General features: G+C 51.3%; 1 protein-coding gene across 1 annotated transcript in view; it reads right to left on the bottom strand.

Annotated features, from left to right (window-relative positions):
• Positions 1 to 13,443, bottom strand: part of OTOA (otoancorin) — a gene marked incomplete at its 5' end in the record, with an annotated part of 58,896 nt that overhangs the window by 20,552 nt on the left and 24,901 nt on the right. Inside the window, 8 exons of the mRNA XM_080678664.1 lie at positions 1,249 to 1,342; positions 3,661 to 3,851; positions 4,734 to 4,869; positions 8,277 to 8,350; positions 10,282 to 10,399; positions 10,562 to 10,617; positions 11,564 to 11,704; positions 12,433 to 12,600. Of these exons, the coding sequence (XP_080534790.1) occupies positions 1,249 to 1,342; positions 3,661 to 3,851; positions 4,734 to 4,869; positions 8,277 to 8,350; positions 10,282 to 10,399; positions 10,562 to 10,617; positions 11,564 to 11,704; positions 12,433 to 12,600 (978 nt within the window). The remainder of the gene's footprint in view (positions 1 to 1,248; positions 1,343 to 3,660; positions 3,852 to 4,733; positions 4,870 to 8,276; positions 8,351 to 10,281; positions 10,400 to 10,561; positions 10,618 to 11,563; positions 11,705 to 12,432; positions 12,601 to 13,443) is intronic.

The following is a 13,443-nucleotide window of genomic DNA, read 5'->3' as shown; positions in this document are numbered from 1 at the left end:
ATTAAAATGCCAAGAGCAAAAGACAAAGAGAGAATATTAAAAGCAGCAAGAGAAAAACTGTTAGTTACCTACAAGGGAGCACCCATACGACTGTCAGCTGATTTCTCAACAGAAACTATGCAGGCCAGACGGGAGTGGCAAGAAATATTCAAAGTGATGAATAGCAAGAACCTACAACCAAGATTACTCTACCCAGCAAAGCTATCATTCAGAATTGAAGGTCAGATAAAGAGCTTCACAGATTAGAAAAAGCTAAAGGAGTTCATCACCACCAAACCAGTATTATATGAAATGCTGAAAGGTATTCTTTAAGAAGAGGAAGAAGAAGGAAAAGGTAAAGATAAAAATTATGAACAACAAATACATATCTATCAACAAGTGAATCTAAAAATCAAGTGAATAAAAAATCTGATGAACAGAATAAACTGGTGAATATAATAGAATCAGAGGCATAGAAAGGGAGTGGACTGACAATTCTCAGGGCGAAAGGGGTGTGGGGGGTGCGGGAAGAGACTGGACAAAAATCGTACACCTATGGATGAGGACAGTGGGAATGGGGGGTAAGGGCAGAGGATGGGATGGGAACTGGGTGGAGGGGAGCTATGGGGGGAAAAAGAGGAACAACTGTAATAATCTGAACAATAAAGATTTATTAAATTTAAAAAAAGACAGATCTGTAGTAAGCTAGCGTTGTTTTGTGAAGAGTTGACAAAGTGAGTTGTCTTTATTTTTATATTCATTGTTAATTAGAAAAATATGATGGTTCATTTATAAGAACATAATAGTTTTAAATTGAATAGGAAAGTAGAAGTTCTGATGTAAAAATTTGCTCTTATTAAAATGTAGTCAGTTGTCAATGAAATGACAAAAATAAATAAATAAAAATAAAACAATACTCAACCTCCATAATAATTCAACAAATGTTCAATAATGTAAGTATACGCCCTTTACACAGGCTGGCATGTGTGTATGCACATGGCACTGGTGCATGTAAGACCTGGAACAAGCATGCGTGTAGAAAGAGCAGAGCGATAGGCACGTTGGAAGGGTGGCAGCTCAGGCCGCCGTGGCCTCTCTCCCTCGTCCTGCACCTTGGCCTCCTGGGGTGGGGCTGCCAACATCTGAGCCCTTCGGGGCAGGGAGGAAGTTCCAGAAAACAAACTGGCAGCACACCCAGTGGAGTGTACCAGACCACACTGTCTCCCCTCCAGACTCCTCCAGCCTTCTCACAAGAGGACACACAGGTACCTTTGTGGCAACAGAGCTTAATTCATCTCCTGAGAAAAGTACTAGAAAGGGTCCCAAGTCCTTCGTTGTCTCAGCTGTCCAGTTCTGAGGCGGTCTAAGAAGAGAGAATAAGCAATAAATTGGAAGCCATGCTGTTGTCCTTGTCCCCAGCATCCTTTCTTTCAGAAACAGACTATCTTCATGTGTGGAGAGACTGTCAATCACATGGTCCCACTTGCCTGGCCAAGCCGATGTGCATGTGATACAGGCTGACCAATCAGACTCATCCCTAGGAATTTTGATGGAACTACTAAAGAAGCTCTCTCTCTCTTTCTTCTGGTATCCAGAGTAGTAAAAAGGATATTGGAGGCCATTCCTATCACCAGTGGTGATAATAAGACCACACCCAAGAACACAGAGCTGAGTGGTAGGAGAAAAATTCCTGAGGATACCATTTGAGCTCCTGGATCCAACCATGCCTAAAATCCATCCCTGCAGTTTTCCATTACATTCCATTTCTGAACTCAGCAACCCATTTGTAGCTTGAATTGAATTGTTAAATTTCAGTCATTTCCTTCCTCCCCTTCTTCAATAGAACAGTAATAATCTATGTGTTTCTTTAAATTGCCATAAGAGTCTTCCCTTATAACTAGACAAAATGTCCTCTTGAATACTGACAGGATACTGACAGCACTAACACAGAATCTACTGTTGTTCTTACAGAGACCACAAATGTCTACACGCAGGGGTCCTCAAACTTTTTAAACAGGGGCCATTTTACTGTCCCTCAGACCATTGGAGGGCCGGACTATAGTTTAAAAAAAAAACAACTATGTACAAATTCCTATGCGCACTGCGGGCCCGGGACGAGTCGGCTGCTAAGCAGGACAGGCAGCGGCACCCGGCGGGCCGGATAAATGTCCTCGGCGGGTGCATGTGGCCCGCGGGCAGTAGTTTGAGGACCCCTGGCAGTGAAGTGCCTCACACCACATTCAGTGGCATTTCTGAAGGGGGGTTGCCCAGTTAGTAGTGATAATCCCTTTCTTAGGCCTAGGCAAGCCAACTCTGGCCAAAAAGCACCCCCTTATCTCTTTGATTGAAAATATTATCCCAGCCCTAGCCAGTTTGGCTCAGTGGATAGAGCATCGGCCCATGGACTGAAGAGTCCCGGGTTTGATTCCAGTCAAGGGCATGTACTTGGGTTGCAGGCTCAATCCTCAGTCCTGGTCAGAAGTGAGTGTGGAGGCAACCAATCGATGTGTTTCTCTCACATCAATGTTTCACTCTCTCAATCTCTCCATCTCCCATTCTGTCCAAAAATCAATGGAAAAATATCCTTGGTGAGGATTAACAATGTGTGTGTGTGTATATATATACTGTATATATATATGCCTAAACTGCTAAGTATCTGACCATTCATTCAACTGTTCAACCAGTCGCTATGATGCGCACTGACCACCAGGGGGCAGACGCTCTGACCAGTAGGTGAGCTTGCTGCTGGGGTCTAGCAATCAGGACTGGGTGAGACGGGCCGGACACGCCATGGAGCCAACCTCCCATTGTCCCTGTAGGGCCTTTAAAATATTTCTTCTAATTAATTTCCTTTCAATGTGCACAAATTCGTGCACCGAGCCTCTAATACTCTAATATATATATGTAATCCCACTAGACCTTAGCTCCATGAGGATAGGAACCACACCCATCTCACGAACTGCTGCATCTGTGGTTCTAAGAGGAGCACAGTTGCCACATACTCAGTACTGTGGGCTGGGCACTGTTGTCACACTTTGTATGCATTAACTCAGTTCATCATCACACCAATCCTATGGGGACTATCACTGTCCCCATTCTACAGATGTGAAAATAAAGTGCAAAGAAATTTGGTAACTTTTCCCAGGTCACACAGGCAGTAGATGATAGAAACAAAATTTTAACCCAAGGAGTTTTGCTCCCAACTCCATATTCTTAACTCTTTATAATAGTACAGTGCCTGGGATACAGCCATTTCTTCAAAAACATTTGTTATCTAACCATTGACTGATGGCTAGGCCCTACTCAACTATCTGAACAAACTTCAGAAAATTCTACATGGGAAAAAACAGTTCGTTTTCCCAGGGAACTCTCCCTCACTGAGAGTGACAATACTTCAATTATTTATATCATCACCATTGTCATTATTGTTATGTCATAACAACAACGCTTTCCCTTTCCGTATGCCAAGATGTGTGGGGGCAGCCTTGTGAGGCCTAAAAGCAGCTACCATGGTTCTCACTTTATAGGGAGTCTGAGGCCAAAAGAAGAAGGCCAATTTGCAGAATAAATGCAAGCATCTAGCCTCATCCTAGGCAAGAGACTCTGTCTGAGGGCAGGAGGGCCAGGGCTTGTGCCCCTTTGCCAGCCAGGCCCACCTAGAGCTGCGCCCGACCCGCTCACCCGTGCTGCTCCAGCAGCCGCAGCCTCACCGCAGCCCCCTGCTCGGGGCTCAGGTCTGGGCAGGCTCTGAGGCCGTGCAGGGCAGTGGCCCAGGCCCTGGGGGACACTCTGTGCTGGATGATGGCCGCCGGCAAGTGGCAAAGCAGGTTCCCCACGATGTCCACAGTGTATTCATCGGCAATGGAGTTGTTCTGAAACCGACACATGGCGCCATGGCAGGACCCAGCGGGGCCCAACATGGTGACCCTTCCCCAAACCTCAAAAAGACCCGCCCTGCCATGGAACAGTACCTATAGCCCGGGCCTGACCTTGCCCCAGGAAGACCTGAGTGACCTCTGGGGAGACCCCACGGGAGCCAGTGTGGACAGAGGCCTGGCACATGGTGATTGGGGTGAATGAGGGCTGGCTACATTGCCATTGCGCTGAGGAGACCCCCGAGCTGGAACCATTGTGACAACAGCACATGAACAAGAAAAGCAGCACTAAGTGTGTGTGGCCCTTGAAAGTCATCAGAGCTCTTTCTCAACATGACAGGCAGAGCTAGCGTTTACCGAGTGCTCGCAATGCGGGCCCATGCTGAGTGTTTGCAGGTCTTGGTCCACATTCATCTCCAGAGTAACTGTAACTGCTAATAACACCCCATTTAAAGATGAAGGAACCGCCAGCTGGCGGCAAGGCCAGGTCCCGCTGGGCTTTGGTACTGAACAGCACCTCGCCTATCCCAGGCCCTCGACAACTCTGTGCAGGAAGTGCTCAGCCCACGTGCAGACAGGGACTGGGGCTCAGGGAGGGAAGGTGCCTCTCCCACAGCCCGACGGCCACCAGCAGAGGTGTGTCTAGAGCCCAGACACTGTGCTGGGCTCTTCCTGGCCCCAGAGCGGTCTGCCCTCCTTTGGGCCCCAGAACAGCAGTCTCCAGCACCAGGGACAAGACCGCCCCACCCAGTGGCTTCAGAGCCAGCTTCAGACCCACATCGGGCTGAGGTCCCAGCCAGATTTCCAGGGCTCCCCGGGGGCCCCGGAGCGGGGTGGGGAGAGACATCAGTGAAAGTGTCACCCAGAAAGGCTCCTTACCAGGCACTGCTGCACTTTTCTGAGGACCAGAGTCCTTTTGTGGGGATCTAACACCAAGGAGTCCAACCGAATCTTCCCCAGGCTGATCAGAAGGGGCACACATCGGGAGGCTGGCACAGATGCCAGGTAGCGAGCCCTGGAGAGAGGTGGGGACCAAGGGCAGGAAGACAGTGGCTGCTCTGGATTGCCCTGGGAACCAGGGTCTGCATGCCCAAGAGCTTATCACAGGAGGTTCTTTAATGTGTGTTCTCCCAGTGATGTGGCTCCTTTGGGCAGTTTGCAAGCCTCACACCCATCGTGCTTCTCTCCTATGGATGGGAACCAAACTTCCCATCATGCTCCTCTTCTAGGGATGGGAACCAAACTTCCCATCATGCTCCTCTTCTAGGGATGGGAACCAAACTCCCCACATGCTCCTCTGCTAGGGATGGGAACCAAACTTCCCATCATTCTCCTCTTCTAGGGATGGGAACCAAACTCCCCATCATGCTCCTCTCCTATGGATGGAAACCAAACTTCCCATCATGCCCCTCTTCTAGGGATGGGAACCAAACTCCCCATCGTGCTCCTCCCCTAGAGATGGAAACCAAACTCCCCATTGTGCCTCTCTCCTATGGATGGGAACCAAACTTCCCATCATGCTCCTCTTCTAGGGATGGGAACCAAACTCCCCACATGCTCCTCTTCTAGGGATGGGAACCAAACTCCCCACATGCTCCTCTGCTAGGGATGGGAACCAAACTTCCCATCATGCTCCTCTTCTAGGGATGGGAACCAAACTCCCCATCTGGCTCCTCTCCTAGGAATGGGAAACAAACCCCCCATCTGGCTTCTCTCCTAGGGATGGGAACCAAACCCCCCATAGTGCCCCTCTTCTAGGGAAGAAAAAAATTTCCCATCATGCTCCTCTCCTACAGGTAGGAACTAAACTTCCCATCGTGCCCCTCTTCTAGGGATGGGAACCAAACTTCCCATCATGCCCCTCTTCTAGGGATGGGAACCAAACTCCCCATCCTGTTCCTCTCCTATGGATGGGAACCAAACTTCCCACCATGCTCCTCTCCTATGGATGGGAAAAAAACTTCGCATCATGCTCCTCTACTAGGGATGGGAACCAAACATCCCATCATGTTCCTCTACTAGGGATGAGGCTCAAACTTCCCACCATGCTTCTCTTCTAGGGATGGGATCTAAACTTCCTATCATGCTCCTCTCCTACTGGCAGAAACCAAACTCCCCCTCATGCTCCTCTTCTATGCTCTAGCAGCATTGATCTCAGAATAGTATCTCCATAAACATATGTTGACTGATGGACCAGAGAGGAGAGATGAGGAGAAAATGAAAAGATAAAGTAGAAAAAGGAAGGGACAAAGAGGAAAGAAGAAAATAGAAAGTGAGAAAGAAACATGAGGAGAGAGTGAAGAGAGCAAGAGAAATGACTCCCAATTCCATCATCTCAGCCAGAACTGCCCCCTCAGCTCTTGACTGTGTGTCCTCAGCAGGCGCAATATCACCCCCAGGGCGGAGAATGTTCAGGGCAGGAGGGGAGGGAGGGAAGCTAATGTTATTACAATGATCTGTGACCCACCAAGCTCAGCCCTACTCAACAAAATTATCCTTCACCATTTCTCTCATTGGGGAGAAATTAAAATGTTCTCCTTAGGGAGGCAATAATGAAATAAAGGTTAAGAAAGACTGTTCTAGACCCAGGTGCCCTAACTCATCGCCACGTGACTTTTTCAAAACTAAATTTGACATTCTTCCTCTATGCCATCCCAGACTCCTTTTTCCCTTTATCCCAATGTCACTGAGCTCGCCTTAATATTACTCAAATCTCTCTTGCCTCTCCAGTCCCGGTTCCATTTATTTCTTCATTCATTCACTCACTCATTCGGCAGATACTTGCAGAGCATCTGCTGTGTGTCAGGCACTGTGCTGGCGGCCAGCGACACCATGAACAGGACATGAGCGGAGGCCCCTGCTCGCAGGATGCTTCATTGTAAGGGGGAGGCCCTGCCACCAGCGGATAAGGCAGGTAATTTCAGCGACTGACACACGTGAAGAGGAAAGTGAATGGCTCTGGAATGGAGAGTGCAGGTGGGCAAAGCTGGTGGACTGCAATGCAGGTTGAGCTGAGGCATGGGCCAGTGGAAGAAGACAGGCAGCCCAGGCCCACGTCACAGAAACAAGCTTCCACGCCCCTCCTCACGCTGAGGCCCTGCTTTCTGCCACGGGGCAGCGGCGATGGCCTTTCTGAAACGTAAATCTGAGGGCGTTCCCAGAACACAGTGAACCCTCAGGGCCCCACATAGCCCTCCCTGGTCTGACCATCCCTACCTCTCTGGCCTTCTCTCTGACACCGACTCTGCAGATCACACTCCATGTTCCCCAGGGCTCTTCCCTGCACGTATCCCTGCTGGGCAGAACCCCTGGTGCCCCTGCCCGGAGTGTCCCTCTTAAACTCATTAACCCACCTCATTCTTCAAGCTCTGACTTCCTGTCTGAAGAAAAGACTAGTATTCCCTCCTCTGCTCCAGTGTCCATTACCCATTCCCACCTGGCTTTCTCGAAGAATCACCCCTTCACTCTAAGACCTTGTGCTTTGGGGTGGTGCCCATTCACTCTCAGCTCCAGTCAAGTTATCCATCCTTCCAAACCCAGTGATTGGGTCAAGAAGAGCAAATTGGCCCAATGTAGGCCCATGAGAGTCCAACCCAAGTCTTATTGAGAAGAATGGGAAGAGAAAGTCTTTCTTTTCCTCAAACATGAAAACTAGGAAGATGTAACCTTGGATCTGCCAGGGGCCACCACAGAGAAAGACTCTATCTGACAGAGAAGCCTACAGAGGAAAGCTGGGCTAAGAGACAGATGACGTAATTTTAGCCCCTGGATCTAGCCATGCCTGAAATCCATTCCTGGACATTTCAGCTACCTAAATACAAAATTGCCTTTTATTGCCTAAGCCAATTTGAGTTAAGATTCTATCACTTTCAACTAAATATCAACTTGATATTATAATTGGTTTCATGCTTACCTGTTTTTCCCCTATGAGCTTGTAAGCTCTTTATGGGGAAAATTTAGTTATTTCTAAGAGCTAGTACATAGTAAGCATTCAATAAATATTTTTGAATGAATGAAGACAATAACAGCAACAGGAGAAAAACAGAAACCGTGTCCAGACCATATTTTGAAAGTAGGACTGCCCCCAGGCCTGAGTGCCCACACATACCAGGCAAAGCCCCACAGCTCACCCAGCCCTGCCTCCTGGAGCGTGGGCACAGGGTGAGGCCCGCCCAGGCCGGATCTGCTTCCTGGGCCTGGGCTGCTTTGGCTTCAGTTTTTAAATAACAAGAAAAAGCAAGGGTCTGAAATATGTGTGGGGCCCAGAATTTATACCCTGCGTCTCAAGGGCGTCACTGTCCAGGGCACGCTCCACTCCGCCTCTGGCTCCTCACAAAACCCACAGGGAGAGGAGCGCTTTGGTTTGGGTGGGTCCCCTCAATCTTATTGCTGAGCCAGAAAGGGGGGCCCACGTTCACTCACGGGAGCGCAGCCAAGAGGAAGGGCTGCATGAAGGACTTGGAAACCTCCCAGGCTTTCCACGCCAAACAATTAACCTGAAAGGTTGAAAAAGTTGTAGGATTTAGTGAAATGATAAGAAGAGCAAGCAAGATAGTGCTGTCTGGTCCAAGCACTGCTCTAAGCCCTTTACAGATGTGTCTTGTTTACGGAACACCCTAGGGTGTAGGGATCACCATTGTGCCGGTTTGTGCGTGAGGAAACTGAGGCAATAGCTTAAAGATGAACACAAAACTTTAAGTCTAAGAATGCTCCCCACGGTTTTGTTTATAACGGCAAAAAAGGAAGATTCATGGCCCTCAGTGGGGGCTGCCTGGTTAGGTAAATTATGGGATAGCCATACAGCGGAATACTACACAATTACCTGTTTCCTCAGGTAGATTTGCATATATTAAAATGCAATGATGTCCATGCCCTATTTTATACATATACAATGTGTTGTATATAAAGTTAAAGAGAACAGTGTACACCGTATGAGCTCACTTGTGCTTTTTAAGTTATGTGTAAATGTGTTTTATACACGCCCCTACCCTCAGAGTCAGGAATCAGCATTCCCTGCAGTTGTCTGTGGAGCAGTCTAGCCACAGCCCTGCTGGCCCCAGGGATGGGGCGGGGGGGCACATGCTGGGCACTGGCACGGGGGTTGGGGGGCGGTTCCCATGTACTGGACACTGCTGCCTGCATTCGGGGTGTGAAGCTGAGGGCCTGGCCCCCACAAACTCGACGCCAGGAGCACCTCCCTCAAGTGTGACAGCAGAACTGCTGGGGACCACTGTTCTAGGGAAATTTTTACTTTCTTTCTATTTCTTATATGATAATTACGTGTTTTTAGCAAAAAAAATATAAAGAAAAAAGGCAACTTTTCTGATGAAGTGGTATTTGAAGGTTGAAGAACAGGAGAGTCCGGGAGAGGAGTTGTTTGAGAGGCCTGCTCTGACATCAGGCCTCCTCCAAGCGGCTGGCCTCCCCTCGCCCCCCACCTCTGCCTGGCAGACACTCACATGCTTCTGGGAGACATTCCCACCAGGGAGCGGTGAGGAGGTAGCCCACAGGGGTCCCCCAGACCTGCTCTAAGAGAAAGCCAGCACCTGTATTTTTGACAGTTTTATTGAACTATAATTGTATGCAAAGAACTACACTGTGTTTGAAGTGTACAATTCGATGAGTTTGGACGTATGCGAATACCTGCGAAGCCATGAGCTCAGTCAAGGCCAAAGATATGCCCAGCACCGAAGTGTCCCTGTGCCCTTGTGTTTGTTTGTGAGAAGAGCATATCACAGGAGTCACAGGAGACCTTCTCTCAACTCTGAGCACTCAGCGCATCAACGCGGGCACTGCCGTCTCCCCAGAGCGTGGGAGAGTGTCCGTGGCCATTTGGAGAAGGAAGGCTTAAGTGAAAAGAAAAGACCCTTAGAGTGGCATCTGTCCTGGCCACCCTGGCCAGGTGAGCATGTGGCTGACGGAGCGGCCTTCGGTCTCGGGGACGTGATTGTGAGCATGCGACGCTGCGCCTCCCAGGTGTGCCTTAAGGCTGGGAGCAGAGTGTGAAATAACCAACCTATGAAAACTCTGGCTTTGAAGGCAGGGGTATTCGGAGCATCTAAGAAAGAAACTGGAACCCAGCCAGCGTGGCTCATGGTTGAGCATTGACCTATGAACCAGGAGGTCACTTTTGATTCCTTGACCGGCACATGCCCAGGTTGTGAGCTCCATTCCCAGGAGGGGACATGCAGGAGGCAGCCGATCAATGATTCTCTCTCATCATTGATGTTTCTGTCTCTCCTTTCCCCTCTGAAATCAATAAAAACATACTTTTTTAAAAAAGGAAAGAAACTGGAGAAAGCCTGGCTCAGTATTTGTCCCCACATCATCATTTGCAACAGAATATTGCCGGCATCAATATCTTCAGAGCCAGTCAATGCAGGGTTGGCTCCTGGGGTAGAAGAGAGAAGCAGAAGCAGAAAGGTACCTGATACGGTGAAAGCAGAGAGAGGTTGTTCTCAAAATACTGGAAGAGGGCCAGGAAGGAGTCGGTGCTCATGGTGTCGATGTGGGAGCACGCCACGCCCTTGACCAGCTGCCCGGCACTGGAAAACAAGACAGGGGCTAGGAAGAGCGGTTGGGTAAGACGGGAAGGAGGAGAACGAGAAGGCATAGTCCCTTCTGTGGCATGGGCTACAGAAGGGACTGTCCAGCTCTCCCTGCGGGGAAATTAGGCTCCAAAGAGCTGGCAAGCTGCGCTCCCCTACCTCAGGAGCTCGTCGGGCCTGCTGGTCTGGGACAGCAGCTCATACAGGAACAAGGCCTGAGGGGAGAGAACAATGCCAGCTTGCGGGGGAGGGCGGGGAGCATTCACTGCGACAAGCACATGCTGGGCCCAGCACCGTGAAGCCCTGTGGGGAAGGCACACACGACCCATTTTACAGATGGGAAGACAGAGGCTTCCTAGGCTGTGACTTGTCCAGGACCACACAGTTGCTAAGTGGCAGAGCTGGGATGTGAGGGGTGGGGGGGCCGCGCTCCCACACCAGGCCGTCCCCGCGCAGGATGGAGGGAGAGCCCGCTGCAGGGAGCAGGGCTGCTGCTCGCTGCCTCTGCGTTGCCCAGGCCCACCTGGTAGTTCCTGGACACAGGACACCCAGGAAGCAGAAGCGGGTGAAGCCACTATGTCATCAGAAGGTGGGACTTTCAGGCCGACCCCTGACCTCCAGGGAGGGAGGGAGCTAGAAGCTCAATGGCCGCTGGCCAGTGAGCTAATCAATCATGCCTGTGCGATGACGCCTCCACAAACACAAAGGACAGGGTTCTGAGAGCTTCAGGGCTGGTGAAGGGGGGGGGTGCTCCTGGACTCAGGGAAGCTCCGCCCCTTCCTCACGGTCTGCTCCCGCCTCTCCCACGGGCTGTTCCCGTCATATCCTTTCCTAAAAACCAGTGACCCAGTGAATAAAGCGCTGCTCTGAGTTCTGGGAGCCGCTCCAGCAAATTAACCAAACCCACGGAGGGGTCACCGTAGCCCCAGCCTACAGGCAGGCAGGCGGCAGCACCGGTGCCACCTGGACAGCGCCTGGCAGCGGCAGGAACAGTCTGTGGGGCTGAGCCCTTGCCGGGGTTCCGTTCGGGTAGCTAGTGTGGAATCCAGGGCATCGTAGGACCTCCCCAGCCAGTGTTGGGAAGGCCTTGCTGGTGGGGTTCGCTGAGGTGGGGAACCCCTCATACACACCGGAACCGGTGTCCAACCTCAGCAGTCATACCTGACTCCTCCGAAGCTCCTTCTCCTTTAGGACAGTGGAGTTGAGTCCGAGTTCCCTCCTTAAATCAAAGAGGGACACTTCCTTAAAGAAAGCCCCTTGGACTTCCACCACACCTGAGGCGCCATCTCCGGCTCCGGTCACCTGCAAAGTGAGAGACACTTACTGACAGCCGTGTGGGAGGCGCCAGCTTTCGGCGAAGGCCAGGCACTGAGCCAAGTGCTTCCCCAGCACAAAATCCATCCGGTTTGCAGGGAACCATCACTACCCCCATTCTATAGCTAAGAAAACTGAGGCTTAGTGAGTAATTGGTTGATAGTGAGATTCAAGTCTGTCTTATTTCAAAACCTTCGCTCTTTATTTTAACCATCAGTGCTCCTGCTGCCTGCAAGGGGTTGACGTCTGGGGCAGATCTCTCATGTTTGGTTTCTAAGAGATTCTGCGATTGGAAAAGGCAAGTCTGAGAGAAGAGGGTGCCCCCCAAGGCCCCTGCCGAGCGAGGAGGAGGAGCTGGCATGACTTTGAACCCGGAAGGGCTTTCGGAAGCACTCCGGGAACTTCAGATTCACTTTGAGATGGGAAAATCAACTTTTAAATGTTATTATATCAAGAAACCTAGTTTAAGAAGAGTCCTCCAGGTTTGATGGGCTAGAGAGAGCAGTGGGGTCTAGGAAGAAGTACAACAGGGCCAGGGGCTCTCCGGAGGGAGGGAAGATGGTAGGACGAAGCCTTCTCCAGGCTCAGACCCCATCCCCAGAGGAGCCCCCTCCCCAGAGGAACCCCGGAGGCTGGGCTAACCCCGCCCACTCACAAACCCCAAAGCCACAGGCTGTGGGCACGCGGCTGGGGACCCGTTGGACCTGCCCCTTTACCTTGCTGAGGATGCCTTGCTGCTGGGCCAGCGACAGACCGGACACGTGCAGGGAGCCGACGCTTCTCAGGACCTGCGCCAGGGCCCTGGGGTCCATGCCCGAGAAGGCCTGGGCGCCAACGCCCGCCAGCAGCACACCCATCTGGCTGACGCTGTGGAAGGACAGCACCTGGGGGGGACCGGCAAGAGGGGCGAGGCTTTGCTAAGGCCTTTTGCCTGCAGGGCACTGGCCAGGCCCACTGCGTGCGGGGTGGCAGGGCGGGCACCGCACCGGGAGGCGGGTGTGCTGCCTCCCAGACCTTCCTTCCTCTCTCAGGAAAGAGAGTAAATGTCAGAACACAATGGGACGGAGCAGTACCAGCCCCGCGGGCGGGTGTGGGGGGTGGGGGAGGAGGGGGGAGTACGGGCGGGTACTCTGCTGCCTGAGGCCACAGCACAAGTACCTGAAGCAGGCCCGAGTGCCACCACTGGCTGCCAAGGGCTGCTTTACGAGTATGTTTCATCTGAACTAGCTGGCATTTAACATGTGGGGAATTCCCACAAAAATCCAGATGAGTCTCTGGCTTTTTAAAATATGGGCCCACACGGGCAACAATGGGCAAGAACGGACCAGCCGCTGCCCCCAGTGGCCCCAGGCTCTCAGGGACCAGCCTGGCCCCTCTCTCAGTGCTGGAGACAGCCCACGCTCTCACCCTGTCCCCCAGCACGTAGCCGGCAGGGCCAAGCCCACGCTCAGTTACCTCCAGGCAGAAACTCCCCTGAAATAAAGATATGCTTCAGTCCCAGCCAGTTTGGCTCAGTGGATTAAGCGTCGGTCTCCGGACTGAAGGGTCCCGGGTTCGATTCCTGGTCTGGGCACATGCCCGGGTTGTGGGCTCAATCCCAGGAGGGGGCATGCAGGAGGCAGCCGATCAATGATTCTCGCTCATCATTGATGTCTCTCTCTCCCTTCCTTTCTGAAATCAATAAAAATACATTTTAAAAATAATAAAGGTACGTTTCAGGATATGAT

The sequence above is a fragment of the Plecotus auritus genome (genome assembly GCF_963455305.1).
Source record: "Plecotus auritus genome assembly, chromosome: 7".
In the NCBI taxonomy this organism is placed as follows: Eukaryota; Metazoa; Chordata; class Mammalia; order Chiroptera; family Vespertilionidae; genus Plecotus; species Plecotus auritus.
This window is presented reverse-complemented; position numbering and strand designations above follow the sequence as displayed.